Raw genomic sequence first — 15,695 nt, 5'->3', positions numbered from 1 at the left:
TCTTAAAATCAGCAGAGGTTATGGTGCTTTTGGAAGGGGACTAATTTTGTATCATAGTTCATTGGGAAGTACCTTTAGGTCAGTCTCTCCAAAGGCTGTGTGCACTCTGCAGGTTTAAAGGAACTAAAGAATAAAAAAAACATGCTGCAAATTTTATTTTAAAACAAAGAGTTACAATATCTAGACAGGGCCAATCATCTGGAAACCCTACATTTGTGTTGAGGCATAGGGCAAATTAGTTCCAAGGTTAACCTTGAAATACCCTGGCAAGCTTTGACAGAAGTCAAAGCTGGGGGCAGAGCTTTGCTCTCTTTTAGTCATTGTTCTTTAGAGGCATTTAATATCTTCTAAAAGCAATGCAACATAAACAATTAAAAATACTTAAAATAATAAAAATCTCAAAGAACATAGTTTTTATCTATTTATTTTCCTATTCTCTTGGCCAAGAATTCCCTATATATATATATATATATATATATATATATAAAGTCAATTCCTCAGTATAATACTGAGCAATCACAAAATGCTTAGGGCCTGCCTTTGACTTCCACACAGAGGTCAGGGACAGGACAGGGTGCTTGAGGCAATGGTGTTAGTTCACAATGGCAACACCCAGAGTGCAGGAGCGACGTGCTTAAAAACAACTGTTTCTATTAAATTCACTATTAAATTCTTGGTTGGAGCTCGTGTTACTTTGCCCACAACGATTTCTGTAACTTGGATTAAAATTTAGAGATATCAATTTTCATTCATTCTTAATTTTAGGTAATAATTATCATTCATTAGTTATTTCATACTGTAAAAAAAAAAAAAATCAGGCCAATTCAAACTTACTATTATCAACTGATCACTCTGCACTTTATCAAAATCTTTCTTTTTGTTTTTCTGTGCAAGTGTAAGGCAAGGCAATTTGGGGAAAGGAACAAAATTACTGGATCCATCAGCAGCATTTTCTTCTTTTAGTTGCTCACATCTAAATTGAAAGAAATTACAATGAGGCATCTAAGAAAGTAAATGTTTTACTAAATGAAAGTTGCTTTAGATTATTTGAAGGGGGGGCGGAGTGGAAGTTAAGAATAACACTAAACTTCTCTCTATTATAGTTAGGTTCTGACACCTACTCCAGTAATATATCAGTCTATATACATTTGAAGAATTTTTAAAAATCAGAACAATTCTTTATTTCCCCCCCCCCCCCAAATTTTCATTACATTATTCTATTTATTCCACTTACTCATTCCTGGAGCTTCTTCTCTGTTGTCACACTACCCACCCATAATTTGCTCCCAGGCAAACTTAACACTTTGCAAGCTCTCCATACCTGCACAAATAGCAAATCCTTCAAAAAGCACAATCCGTAACTACTGCAAAGGTGCACACCTTCTCCAAAATTCTAAAATGTGTTGCTATCTTTTAATTTTAGCTCCAGCTACCCCATTTCCAAAATCACTGGCTGCTTTCTCATTCATTTTCCAAGATGACTTCAGCTAAACCAAGATGAAAAATGACTATTCCATTTCTCATATATGACACCAAAGTCAATTTGAATATCAACATGCCAGAGGGACGTACACACGGAATTGAGTGAGAAAAGATAATTAGCTGTCTATAGAAAAATTGCAGTAGCTTTGTCAACAAAACTAACCAGACTAATACCCAAGTGCCTGAATTTCAGCTCTACTATAGCTTTCTCACTTCCATTTACAATGCTACAAAAGGTAGTTTCTATTCATTTAATGAATAATACAAAATAATTATAATTCACGATTTTAACAAACAAGAGCTTACACAATTCCAAGATTCAAATTAACAACGGTAGCAGTAAGCTTAACTGCAGCAAGTCTGAGAGATTAACCATCAAAAGATGATGGACAAATTAAACAGGTATTTTGCATCAGTCTTCAATATAGAGATACAAGTAACATTCTGAAAATAGTGCACATTAGGAAATGTAAGAAATAGGAAATTCACTCACCAAGGCAGTAGAAATATTGTTCGAACAATGGCCTGATGGGTTACAGCACATCTTAAAAGGAGCAGCTTGTCAGAGTGTATCAATTCTCTAAAATTCCGATTTTTTCTTATTGCACCTTTCTGCAATTTGTCTACACATCTGTCCTACTGACTGGCAAATGAGGTTGGCCTATAACAGGGGTGGCCAAATCGCAGCTCACGAGCCATAAGCGGCTCTTTGACCTTTAATATGCGACTCGCGCTGCCGGTCTCCTCCCTTCGCCCGCCCGACTCGCGCTGCCGGTCTCCTCCCTTCGCCCGCCCGACTCGCGCTGCCGGTCTCCTCCCTTCGCCCGCCCGACTCGCGCTGCCGGTCTCCTCCCTTCGCCCGCCCGACTCGCGCTGCCGGTCTCCTCCCTTCGCCCGCCCGACTCGCGCTGCCGGTCTCCTCCCTTCGCCCGCCCGACTCGCGCTGCCGGTCTCCTCCCTTCGCCCGCCCGACTCACGCTGCCGGTCTCCTCCCTTCGCCCGCCCGACTCGCGCTGCCGGTCTCCTCCCTTCGCCCGCCCGACTCGCGCTGCCGGTCTCCTCCCTTCGCCCGCCCGACTCGCGCTGCCGGTCTCCTCCCTTCGCCCGCCCGACTCATTGTACCACGAGTTTCTACTAATAAAATTGAAGTGCCAGTTGATGAAGTAGACAGACGATGTGGTCAAACAATAATCATGGCTTTTATTAGCAGAAACTCATGGTGCAATAATGAAAGACAATAGGTGCATACACAATTCTACCCAAGGAGAGTGTCCTTAACAGTAGAGATAATGCACAGCCAATGTTAGTACAGGAAGGCTCGCCAGAGGGGAGACAGGCAGCTTGGCAGACATTCTCCACAGTCTCCCCCCAGCAGAAGGGTTAAAATCAAAAGGACAGCTGCTAGGAAAGACCGAAGCAAGCGATACATGGATACCACGTTTGGCATTGAGAATACTCCAACAGCCAAAATACGCCAGTATCTAGCAAGCAATCGAAATATAATGAGATGTTTTATGAATATGTCAATCCATCAGGTTGTTTACAAATTCTGATGCTTTTCTTCTTATTAATGGGAGTACTTTTCGCCTTACACGCTTTAGCGAAGAGGCCAAGTTTCCCTACAATAGCTGCAGGTAGCAAATCAAGCCGGGCACTTCTGTCTGGGGTGCCAGCTCTTATCACAGAAGTAGCATTTTTCAGGAGTTTGCCCTTTTCTTGCAGAAAGGTGCAATAAGAATAAATGGGAATTTTAACTTCCCCAAAATTGATTAAAGGATGGCAGGAGCTCAGATGAGAAAAAAATTTGCAAGGTACATCTAAAAGCATTTTGAACCAATGCATAATCAGTCATACAGGAAAGGGAATTCTACCAAATTTAATTTTGGTAATCGAAGCTGAGCAAGTGGTAGAAGTGTCAATGGATGAGCATTTTGGGAACAGTGATCACAATTCAATAAGTTTCAAAAGGTGATTATGGAAAAGGATGGTCTGCACATTAGGGACTAAATTAGGGACAGGGCCCATTTCAGTAACACTAAGCAGGTCATGGCAAAAGTAGATTGGGAGCAGCCGCTTACACCTAAATACACGCATTAAATTCAAGTTTAAGCAACCAAAAAATTCCACTCCACAAGATTTTTTTTTTGATAGGATTAGTAGCTGGTTAATGTGTGGATTGTAATAATTTCTAAGATAAACAATTTACTGTTAATTTGAAATGGGTCAACAATTATGTATTACGAGGTATATACAGCCCAAAAAAGGTCTACCTGCCCAGATTTATTACGTTTACAAAATATCCTTATCTAGCCTCCCCTTAAATACAAAGTTATTCTTCTCAACTATTTCTTGAGAGGAAGCATGTTACATTCTAATAATTTGAAGCTCCTCCCAAATTTTTAAGACCTCACATTTATAACATCTAATTTTGTTCAGCAACATCCAGAAAGAACATTCCCCAACATAACACAATGGAATATTAATTCAATCTACTTAAATGCTTTCGATGAAAATCGCAGAGACAAATTTGCTAGGGCTGTATTGAAAGTTCATATCCTAGTATTTCAAAGCCATTCTAGCAATAGAAATGTAGTGCCACTAATAGATACTCTGGCTGTTGTTCATACCTTTTATTGCCAGGATGAGTACTGAAAATGGGATAGACGGCAGTAGTCGACAATGAGTCTGAAAGACAAAATGGTCATTTACAAAAAGGTAATTAAGAATAGCATACACCAAAAGTTAATACTTTAATGTCAGTAATGATAATTATAAGAACTTTATACTCATTCCTAGCGCAGTATTTTAAACTAAATTGAAAAACAAGTTTGTGGGTTTCAATTGAAAATTACATTTTTTCCAATGCATAAAATAGAACTAAACATCAGGTCACAATACCTATGGAAAAGTTTTAAAATTTATACATTTGCTAAGATCTTTGACATCATCCTGGTTCTACATTAAGAATTTAATAAATAACTGTGCCAACTAGTTTACTCTTCCTGACTAAAGGATCTATTCTTTTATTTGTCCTCCACTCAATTTTTCAAGCATCAGCTACCTGGGTATCTTAGGACCAATTCAAATGTGGTTCTAAATTTGAAATACTGAATTAATGTCTTTTAATATTTACATGTGCAAGATGTACATTCACAGCATCTTCAGGTTTCCTGCCCCTGCTTGATTTGGACGGACCACCTAATTCTTCCTCCCTATATCACAACACCACCAAATTCAAAAACATCTGACATTTACAAACAATGTTAAAAGTTACCCAAAATTAGTAATTAAAGCCCATCATAGATCCCAATTGTGAATTTATGCTCTATTCTACACTGAATAGCAGAATGGATCATTGTGGGAGGGAATAATTGGGTAATTGAGAAAATTAGCAGGGGCCAACAAAAAGGAGGGCTTGCTAAGGAGCAGCCAGCGAGTGGCCTAATGAGAGTGGGATTTTGAGGCTTTGGTGAGTGGAGGCTGAGGACGAGCCTACTACAAAGAAAGGCAAGGCTAGAGTGATTTAAGTATGTATGGGTAATGGATCCTGCCAGGGCAGTGGTGTGCTGTGGGATGTTGGAAATCTGGGACACAACACTTGTCCCTGAGAACTATACCTGCAGACAGTGCATTCAGCTACAGCTCTTCACAACCCGAGTTAGGGAACTGGAGTTAGAGTTGGATGAATTGTGGATTTTGGGGGAGGCAGAGGTAGTTGCAGACAGGAGGGTCGGGGAGGTAGTCACCCCCAAATTTCAGGAGGCAGGTAGATGGGTGACTATCAGGAGAGGGAAGGGAAAGATTCAGACAGCGCAGGATTCCCCTGTGGCCATTCAAGTCAACTGTTGACAGAGTTGAGCATCCAGGTAAAGTCAAGGTGTCATCTCCAGTACAGAGGCTGGCCCTCCCAGATCAAAAGGGAAGGGGAAAGCAGAGAAGAGCGATAGTGATTTGGGACTCTTTGATTAGACATGTGGATAGGGGTTTCTGTGGACAAGATGGAGGCTCCTGAATATTGTGTTGCCTCCAGGTGCAAGGGTCAGAGGCATCTCTGATAGAGTTCACAGCATTCTGGCAGGGGAGGGGGAAGCAGACAGACGTTGTGGTCCATGTGGGGACTAATGATAGAGAGGAGTAGGGATGAGATCTTAAAAGAGAATACAGGGAGTTGGGTAGGAAGTTAAAGAATAAAAGACCTCAAGGGTGGCGATCTCAGGATTAACTGTAATATACATACAGGATAGCAAAAATTACTGGTAAAGCAGAGGACAGGGAAATTTTTAAAAACTTGGAGAAAGGCAAAGAAAGTCATTAGGAAAGAAAAATTGAATTATGAAAGGAAATCAGAAAATAACATACAAAAGGAAACTAAGAGTTTCTTCAAATATACAAAAAGTAAGAGACACGGGTAGATATAGGCTGATTGAAAATGAAGCTGGAGAAATTATAATGGGTAACAAAGAGATGGCAGAGGAACTAAATGAATATTTTTGTGCCAGTCTTCACTGTGGAGGTCATTAGCAATATACTTGATATTCAAAGGTCTCCGGGAATAGAATTAAGTACATTCGGGATTACAAGAGAGTTAGTGTTTAGTAAGCTAAATAGTCTAAAAGTAGTTAAGTCTCCAGGAACAGATGAGGTGCACCCAGGGGTTCTGAAGGAGGTTGCCTTGGAGATTGTAGAGGCCTTGAAATTGATTTTCCAGAAATCACTAGACTCGGGTATGGATCCAGAGGATTAGAAAGTCAGAAATGTAGTTCCACTGTTTAAAATAGGAAGGAGGCAGAAAAAAAAGTTATAGGCCTGTTAGTCTGACTTTGATCATTGGAAAGATATTGTAATTGATCCTCAAGGACGAGATTATGGAATACTTTGAGGTACATGGCATGATAGGTCCAAGACAGCATGGTTTCATGAAAGAAAGATCCTGCCTGACCAACCTAATGGAATTTTTTGAGAAAATCTCAAGGGAGAGGCTGTGGATGTAGTGTATTTGGATTTCCAAAAAGCCTTCAATAAGGTGTCACATAAGAGGCTGCTTAATAAGAGAGCACATGGAATTATTGGAAAAATAAGATTGCTTCCTGCCCATCAGCCAATGCTCTACTCAAAAGGTGGGAATAAAGGGATCCTATTCTGGTTGGTTGCCTGTTGCTAGGGTCGGTGTTGGAGCCACTTCTTTTTATAATGTACATTGATGATTTAGATTGTGGATTAAATGGTTTCATAGCAAAGTTTGCAGATGACACCAATATAGGTGGTAGAGTACAAAGTGTAAAAGAAATAGAAAGCTTGCAGAGAGGCTTGGACAGCTTAGGAGAATGGGTGAAGAAATGGCAGATGAGATATAATGTTGAGAAGTGTACAGTTGTGCATTTTGATAGAAGAAATAAATGGTCGGATTATTATTTGGATGGAGAGAAAAGTACAAAGGGACTTGGGGGTTCTCATGCAGGATAACCTGAAATTGACTGTCAGGTTGGATCGGCAGTAAAAGCAGCAAATGCCGTTGGCATTTGTTTCAAAGGGGATTGTGTATAAGAATAAAGACGTTGATGAGACTCTATGGGGCACTGGGTGAGACCTCATTTAGAGTACTGTGTGCAGTTTTGGGCCTCACATCTTAGAAAGGATATAGCAAGGTTGGAGAGGGTCAGAGGTGGTTTACCAGAATGATTCCAGGAATGAGAAGGCTAACATACGAGGAACACTTAGTGGCTCTTGGACTCTATAAATTAGAATATAGAAGAACGAGAGGGGATTTCACAGAAACATTTTGAATAGTAGATGTAAATAAGATCCTTCCCCTGTTGGGTGATTCCAGGACAAGAAGGCACAGTTTTAGAATTAATATGTACCAATTTACAACAGATGAGGAGAAATTTGTTTAACCAGAGAGTAGTGGATTTGTGGAATTCAATGCCACATGCAGCTGTGGAGGCAGGATCTTTGGGGGAATTTAAAGGGGAAATTGATAGTTATCTAATTAGTCAGGGTATCATGGGATATGGGGACAAGGGCAGAACTTGGAACTAGACGCGAGAACATTTTAGCTCGGGGAGGTTTCACAGAGCACTCAATGGGCCATATGGTTTGCTTCTGTTCCTTTTTCTTCTGATCCTGTGAATGGAATTACACTGGTATGACTCCGTACTGCACCCACACATTTTCTCTAAAGACTCTCATCTACCTGTCCAGACACTATTGATGGGTTTCTGAATGTTTTTTCCCCCACTCAAGATCAAGGCAGAAAGATCAATCTATCATTCAGTAATGAGCACATGAACAGAGAAATTACCTTCATTTTTTTCAGTATTTACATTCAATGAAGTTTTCTCATTTCTTTGCTCCAAATTGTTACCATTTCCATTCTTGAGATGAGATAAAATAGTGATAAATTAAAGCAATTGTTTTTTTTTTTTTTAAATCCTGTTTGAACATTCTCAGGTATAGAATTTATGAATCGGATGCATGGTACGTTTAAAATAAAAATTCAAATTCTGATACATTTAATTATTTGTAAAACTGTTTTTCATGAATTATTAACTATTAGTAAAAGCTGAAACAAACTTTCTAAATTCAAACTTAGATTATTGAAACAGGTTAATAACAGAAAATGTCATTTGATTCTTACAAGTCAAGTTTACTCTTGAAAAGAAAAATAAAGTTAGCAAGTAATCAAGTCTGCTTTGACTAGTTTAAAGGGAATGAATTATCTCAGGAAACATTCTTCTGTAGTTTAGACATACAGCATGGTAACAGGCATTTCTGGCCCAAGAATCCTTGTCCTCCAAATACACCAATTAGCCTACAATCCTTACATGTTTTTGAAGAGTGGGAGAAAAATGAAGCAATCAAAGAGCATTTATGCAGACATGGAGAGAATGCAAAACTGCTGACAGCGCAAGATTTAAGCATGGGTTGGTGGCACTGCCATGACGCTAACCTAAAGGCCCAACATGTCATTCCATCACAAGAGATCCCCTCCCGGTCTACCAAAGCTATGGCCAAAGACAGTGACTAATATTGCAATAAATACTTAGCAAGAGCTCTTTTTAAAAAAAAAAAGTGCTATCATCCTTGCAAAGCAAAGCAATCCCTTTGGCCAAAATTATTTTTAAAAAGAGAATAAAAGGATGAATTAATATTTTATGGTAAACAACAACATAGGTAATGAAGGTTATTGGCTGAAGCACTTTCCACTATGCAATTCAAACAGCATTTCCACAAAAATTTTTAAAACTCAATTACAAAAAGATAATTATTAAGTAACAAATGAGCATTGCTTATGCACGCAGGACTAAGGACAAAGTATTAGTGATGTGGTTAATACAGATAGGTGCCGATTTAATCCAAGCTCCACCTTACCTCTGCTGGATTTTTCTGTTGCAGCGACTCTTTCATGGTTATCAATATTGGATAATTGGATTGTTTCACTTCAATTCTATGAAGTGCCACCTTCAAATCTTTAGTGATCAAAACATTGACCAAACTGGCAGTTAACTGAGCAGAATTTTCAAGTTTCCTTTGCTTTCCTTGTTTGGTCTTCATTTTGGAAGTGTCATTAATTCTATAATTAAATTCATTGCTGCGATCATCTGTTGGAACATCTTCCCGGTTTGACTCTTTGATAATATCTTTGTTATTGCTTTTACTTTTTTGGATTCTGTAATCAGATGAAAGTGATTTATTGCCAGAATCTGGAAGACTCCTTTTACACAAAGGCTGGGATTTTCTGCCTGAAGAAAAGAATGCTGCTCCTTTTTGGATTCTAGGTCTCTGCTGTACATTCACACCATTTACCTTTGAACTAAAAGTAAGTGTTTTAGTCATAGATCCAAAATATACACACTTTTTCAGATGAGCCTTTTTTGAAGTGGCAGTGGATCCAATTTTATTTTTATTCACTTGTGATTTCTTTGTACCAAAAGGAGCTTGGAAAATAGAAGCATTTGACAACTTTATTTTTGTTCCAATCTGTTTCTTTACCATTTCAAATTGTGGCATTGTAACAACAGAATTGGAAGGCCTGTTCGGATTGATCAATTTTCTATCAAGAGGATTAAGGTACACCTGCTTTTCCTTTCTGTAAAAAGATTTTGGAGATACATACTCATGTGGACAGTCATTTCCTTTGGAAGTTAGTCTAGAAGCCTCCTGTGAATCACCTGGATGTTCATCAATAAACTTGTGTGGTGAAGAAGAGTTATCACTTTGAGAATGTATCAACTTAGGTGATGAATGATCAGCACCATCAAAATTAAGTTTTCTTTGTCTTGCCAGTGTTCCTGATATTGTAGTGTTGATGGGGGTACAATCTTGACTATGAAATATAGATAAATATACAAATTAGTATTTTGCTACAAATCTATAATGTTGAATTCAAGTAATGATTTCACTTTACAGTAAAACAGCATCAATTTTACCCAATGATAAAAGTTCCAACTGGCAAATACTAAATGGCATCAGATTATCTCATCAGAATATCTCACTTCTCATTACTCCAAGTTTACTAGTTGCAGGCAATTCTTATACTGCGCACAGAATTTAGCACTTATAAAGTTCACCAGGCTTTGGTGCTTGAAAGGTAAATGGTTACCGCTCTGGAAGGTTCTTTTCAGTTTTCAGAGAGAGAGATTTGTTGTTCACTGGGAACAAACAGATTCCTTGTAATCAGTCATGTCAGTGTCTTGTCAAAAAAAAACTTGCCCCATCAGGGTTTTCCAGATAACCTCTTTTCTTTCAGGTCATCACAGAGATCCTTTTTGTTTCCCTTACTTCAAGTGAAACATTATGCAGCCAACGCTGGATGTAAAACTGCAGAACTGAATTCTCTCTCTCTCTGAGAAAAGCCTGTTTGAATCTCCTTGCCAAAAAAAAAAACCACATGACCCTCTTAGAGCAGCAACCTGCACTCAGACAGACTGTGGCTCCAACCCTACTCCTCAGAGTTCTTTCATCTGTTGATTTCCAAAACAACAATCTATAGGCACTCCCAAATGCTTTTGCAAAGGCACTTGGAGCTGAACTGTCTGGCTCGAGCAAAGCTCCAGTATTTTAAATGAGATCTGTTTTGAAGTGTTTGTAGGTGAATGTGGTGGTACACCACCGGCCTACTGCAGGGAGCAACCTCTGTACCTGCAGGAGTGTAAGGGGACAGGACAACACCTGGCCAGCTGTCAATCAGTCAGCCTGAATGGATCAAGCCCCACCCGGTCGGATGTCAATCACCCTCCGGGACACAAGCCTGCGCCGGCCTCCCAAGGCCTCACTCAGAGTTGCTGCAGCCACAGCCAGCCTGGCTCTGTGGAAGTCTTTGTGGATTAAAGCCTGTTGAACAGTCTTCATCTTTGTGTGTGTCTGATTCTGGCTAACAGTGCACCACAGTGACCTACACTAAAAAAAAACCTGCCCCAATTTATCTCCTTTTAAACATATCTATGTACAATATAAAACACAACATAATCTGTCACACTACAATGGGCATCCATCCTCTTGGTTCTTTTGGCAAGGCTCTCTTCGATATCCAACTCCATCCAACCTGGACACTAAACTAAAAAAAATGCTGAATAAAAAGGAACAAAAACATCTTATTCTTGTGCTCCTTTACTAATGATAATTTGTCATTAGTAAATCGACAGCTGGCATTATACAGCATTCCAAATGATGAAACTATTCTTTTCTAATCATTTTAACTATTGTGTGAAGCTTACAATCCTTATGGGTAATAACCTTATTGAGATAGCTAATTGGAGTCAAATCCAGATATTATATCCAGATCTATATTAGAATAAAATAAAATTTTGAAAGATTTAAATTTTTCAGAATGAAATAAGTCATAAGTAGGAACACATGCTCAATACTTCATTTAGTCTAGAGGAGAAATGCTTCACAAGCAAGCTAGTTTTATACATTAAATTTCAGCAATTTCAAAGAGCCAGTTCTCTGCCAAATTTATAGTTGTGATGGGTTATTGCATTCACAACTTCTAAGTGGTATGATTCCCCTTGTATTCCTTAATTAGGTCATCAAATGAACAGTTGTCCTCACAGAAGCAGTTAAATCAGCTTCTTCTGAACCATACTTAAGCCAAACCTGGGGTAAGGCAATTGTACAATTTTTTTTTAAATAAACTGGATAAAATGTCCCAGAACAATGAAAAAAATAAACAGGTTGCATTTTTTTTGAAAGGCAGAACACAAGCCTTTTAAAGTTGTGTACTTGCAGTTTTCAGATGTGGGGAGCATCAAAACGAAAGACAATAGGAGCCAATCATAAATTAAGCAAACCAATCAATGAGGTCAGTGACAACATTAAACCCAGAGTGTACACATGGAGATCCCATTAAATCTTCATAAGTAATGTGTTCATGGAACATGGAAAACTATATTGCTATAAATGAATGGAAAGATAGCAAGAGGCTTGAATGAAGGATAAAGGTTTCTGTACAGTACATTCAAAGAAAAAATTAAAATCACAGCTTACCCATGATTCAGAGAACTAGGTTTTCTCTTTCTTGGAGCAAGTGCAGACATTTTTCTCTTTAAACTAGAAAAAAAAAATCTAAATATTGCATCCACTGTTTACTTACATAATCAAAAGCTGTTAAAAGAGCAAGAAACTAGGATAATTGCATTAGTATTCACTAATTTATTCGATACCACAGGGTGGCATATACATTTGTAGATATTCTTAGTGGTTTACGTTAAGAAATCTGTATTGACTATTTTTTGTTAGCTACATCTGTTAGGCAGAAAGAAGATAAAACAGGTCAAAGGTTTGCACAGATCAGTTGCTTGGTGTGATACAAAATGTCAAATGAGAAATTACAAAGGATCTCTAAACAAAAATATTTCATAATTACATAGAAAAAGTGGTCAAAAAAGAGGCAATGGCAAGTAATTTAAAAAAGAGAAAGGGGACACACTGAATCATTATTTTGCATCAGTTTTCAGAACATATCTGCAAACAGATATTAAAACATTATGGGGCTTGAATACATCTTAATAAAGGAACTACAGAAGGGCAAATCCCCAGGATTTCAGAAGACTGAAATGATAGCAGAGTATTTTTTTGTTAAATTTCAAATTTTTAAAGTTCAGACATAACAGGCCATTTTGGCCTACAAGTCCATGCTGCCCAATTAACCTACAACCTCTGGCATGTTTCCCCAGGAAAAACCTATGCAGAGACCGGGAGAACACACCAACTCCTTAGAGACAGTGCAGGGTTCTAGGCCCAGTTCTGACCACTATGTCAACTGTCCCACCCCAAAGTAGTAGTTGAGGTTCTTGGACAACTTCAGGAAAATAAACAGAAAATACTACAAATATTTAGCCAGTCAGGTAACATGCAACAGTAGAAAAAGTTAGCTTTTCAGATCATAGACCTTTAATCAGAACAGGAAACAGGAGAGGTCAAGATTGCTTTAAGGGCAAGCAGCTTGGAGGTGGGGAGATAGAAAAATGGGAAATCACACAAAGGAGAGACAAAGGTTGCCCAAGAGATTCCAATGTTTATAAAGTCATCAATTTATTAAGATCAGAAATTTATGGGAGATAATCCAACATAAAGTACAAGTTCAGAATGAGGTCATGAACAACTCTAAGTTGAGTGAACTGGAAAGGATCACAGCAAGTCCCCTGACAGGATTGTCCACATGTTTTGTACACAGCTATCTCCCAAAGACAAAAAAATAAAATTGGAAATTAAAAAACAGAAAATACTTTAAACACTCAAGAGGAGAGCCAGTGTCTGTGAAAAAGCAAGAACAACACTCAGGACAAGAACTAAACTCCAGAACAACGGTTCGCAACCTTTTTCTTTCCACTTTAAGTATTCCCTATGCCATCAATGCTCTGTGACTAGTAAAGGATTGCTTAAGGTGGTATGTGGGTGGAAAGCAAAAGTTTGAAAACCACTGTTTTAAATCATACCCAATTGACTCGTTATGTGTAGTCTCAGAACTCCAAAGGAAATGGGCCAATAACATTTTTCTCAAGCAAAATATTTCAGGAAAAATTGGGTCTTCACTCTGCCACCATCAAGGACCCGCACCACCCTTCACTCTGCCACCATCAAGGACCCGCACCACCCTTCACTCTGCCACCATCAAGGACCCGCACCACCCTTCACTCTGCCACCATCAAGGACCCGCACCACCCTTCACTCTGCCACCATCAAGGACCCGCACCACCCTTCACTCTGCCACCATCAAGGACCCGCACCACCCTTCACTCTGCCACCATCAAGGACCCGCACCACCCTTCACTCTGCCACCATCAAGGACCCGCACCACCCTTCACTCTGCCACCATCAAGGACCCGCACCACCCTTCACTCTGCCACCATCAAGGACCCGCACCACCCTTCACTCTGCCACCATCAAGGACCCGCACCACCCTTCACTCTGCCACCATCAAGGACCCGCACCACCCTTCACTCTGCCACCATCAAGGACCCGCACCACCCTTCACTCTGCCACCATCAAGGACCCGCACCACCCTTCACTCTGCCACCATCAAGGACCCGCACCACCCTTCACTCTGCCACCATCAAGGACCCGCACCACCCTTCACTCTGCCACCATCAAGGACCCGCACCACCCTTCACTCTGCCACCATCAAGGACCCGCACCACCCTTCACTCTGCCACCATCTGGAAAAAGGCACAGGAGCCTGAAGACAAACACTCAGCGGCACAAGGACTGCTTCTTCCTGTTTTTACTTCTACCACGGTGTCTGCAGATTTTTTTTTTTACCTCTTGCAGAAAATTTAAAAATCGCACACTGCAACGTCACGTGCTTTATGTGCCATTGCTACATCATATTCAATAGCCCCTTAGTTGCAGAATGCCTGTGCTGTTCCCCACACTTCCCTCCCTCAACAGCATCTCCCCTCCCCACCCAGTCCCAGCATAGGTTCTCTCCATCCCAGCACTCTCCCCATCGCCAACCACAGTCCCCAGCATTTTCTCCTCCCCCACCAAACCCACACCAGTATCACCTTCTCTCCCCTCTCAGTCCTGATATCATCTCCCTCTCCCCCTCAGACCCAACATCTCTCCTCCACAGCACCCACCCCAGGTCCCAACATCTCTCCTCCACAGCACCCACCCCAGGTCCCAACATCTCTCCTCCTCCTACACATCCCCCTTCAGTCCCAACATCTCTCCTCTGCCACAACCCCCCCACCACAACATCTCTCCTCTGCCACTCTCCCACCCCCAACAACTCTCTTCCTCCTACCACACCTCCCATCTCCACCCCCACCCAGATTCTGACATCTTCCCCCAACCCACCGTCCTGACATCCCCCTCACAATCCCCCCTACGCCTTGGTATTCCACTCACCCCTCAGCATCTCCTTCCATCTACCTCCCCCCCCTCCTCCTCCTCCCCCCCTCCTCCTCCTCCTCCCCCCCCTCCTCCTCCTCCCCCCCCTCCTCCTCCTCCCCCCTCCTCCTCCTCCCCCCCTCCTCCTCCCCCCCCTCCTCCTCCCCCCCCTCCTCCTCCCCCCCTCCTCCTCCCCCCCCTCCTCCTCCCCCCCTCCTCCTCCCCCCCCTCCTCCTCCCCCCCCTCCTCCTCCTCCCCCCTCCTCCTCCCCCCCCTCCTCCTCCTCCCCCCTCCTCCTCCCCCCCCTCCTCCTCCCCCCCTCCTCCTCCTCCCCCCCCTCCTCCTTCCCCCCTCCTCCCTCCTCCCCCCCTCCTCCCTCCTCCCCCCTCCTCCTCCTTCCCCCCTCCTCCCTCCTCCCCCCTCCTCCCCCCTCCTTCCCCACCCTCCCCTCCCGTTCCCCCTCCCCTCCCGTCCCCCCTTTTCCCTCCTTCCTCCCGTCCCCCCTTTTCCCTCCTTCCTCCCTCTTCAAACCCCCGTCCCTTCCTCTCCCCCTCCTTGGACCGGGCAGCTCCTAGCGTTCGTTCTCTTACGTGGATCCTCTCCTCCTGCCCCGCTCCCTCACCATGGGTACTCTCGGTTTCAAGGTGCTCTCCTCGTCCGAGCGCGGAATGCGCGCGTTCAATGTGCGCGCCTTCCAGGCCCACCGGTCTTTACGTCTCGCTGATTGGAGGCGATCAGCGCCTTCTCCTCTCCGATTGGTCATAAAATATGTCACCGCGACTCTGGTCCCGCCTCTGAGCTAAACGGCGATCCTCTTACATCATCTGGCGCGAGAGGGGAAAATGCCGATCAGAATAAAAATAAAGTATTGTAAAAAT

The 15,695-nt window shown here is 41.7% G+C and overlaps 1 protein-coding gene across 6 annotated transcripts in view; it reads right to left on the bottom strand.

Annotated features, from left to right (window-relative positions):
• The window catches only part of esco2 (establishment of sister chromatid cohesion N-acetyltransferase 2), a 47,507-nt gene that overhangs the window by 20,445 nt on the left and 11,367 nt on the right, over positions 1-15,695 (bottom strand). For 5 of the 6 annotated variants that reach the window (XM_069886766.1, XM_069886767.1, XM_069886769.1 and 2 more), the window contains exons 2-7: positions 15,408-15,641; positions 11,971-12,033; positions 8,854-9,808; positions 7,784-7,856; positions 4,110-4,167; positions 835-973 (exon numbers count right to left, since the gene is read on the bottom strand). In XM_069886766.1, the coding sequence (XP_069742867.1) occupies positions 835-973; positions 4,110-4,167; positions 7,784-7,856; positions 8,854-9,808; positions 11,971-12,033; positions 15,408-15,580 (1,461 nt within the window). In that variant the 5' untranslated portion in view covers positions 15,581-15,641. Of the gene's footprint in view, positions 1-834; positions 974-4,109; positions 4,168-7,783; positions 7,857-8,853; positions 9,809-11,970; positions 12,034-15,407; positions 15,642-15,695 lie in introns of those variants that run through there. The other variant, XM_069886771.1, reaches the window with a different exon arrangement.

This window comes from Narcine bancroftii, chromosome 6 (assembly GCF_036971445.1).
Source record: "Narcine bancroftii isolate sNarBan1 chromosome 6, sNarBan1.hap1, whole genome shotgun sequence".
Lineage (NCBI taxonomy): Eukaryota > Metazoa > Chordata > Chondrichthyes > Torpediniformes > Narcinidae > Narcine > Narcine bancroftii.
This window is presented reverse-complemented; position numbering and strand designations above follow the sequence as displayed.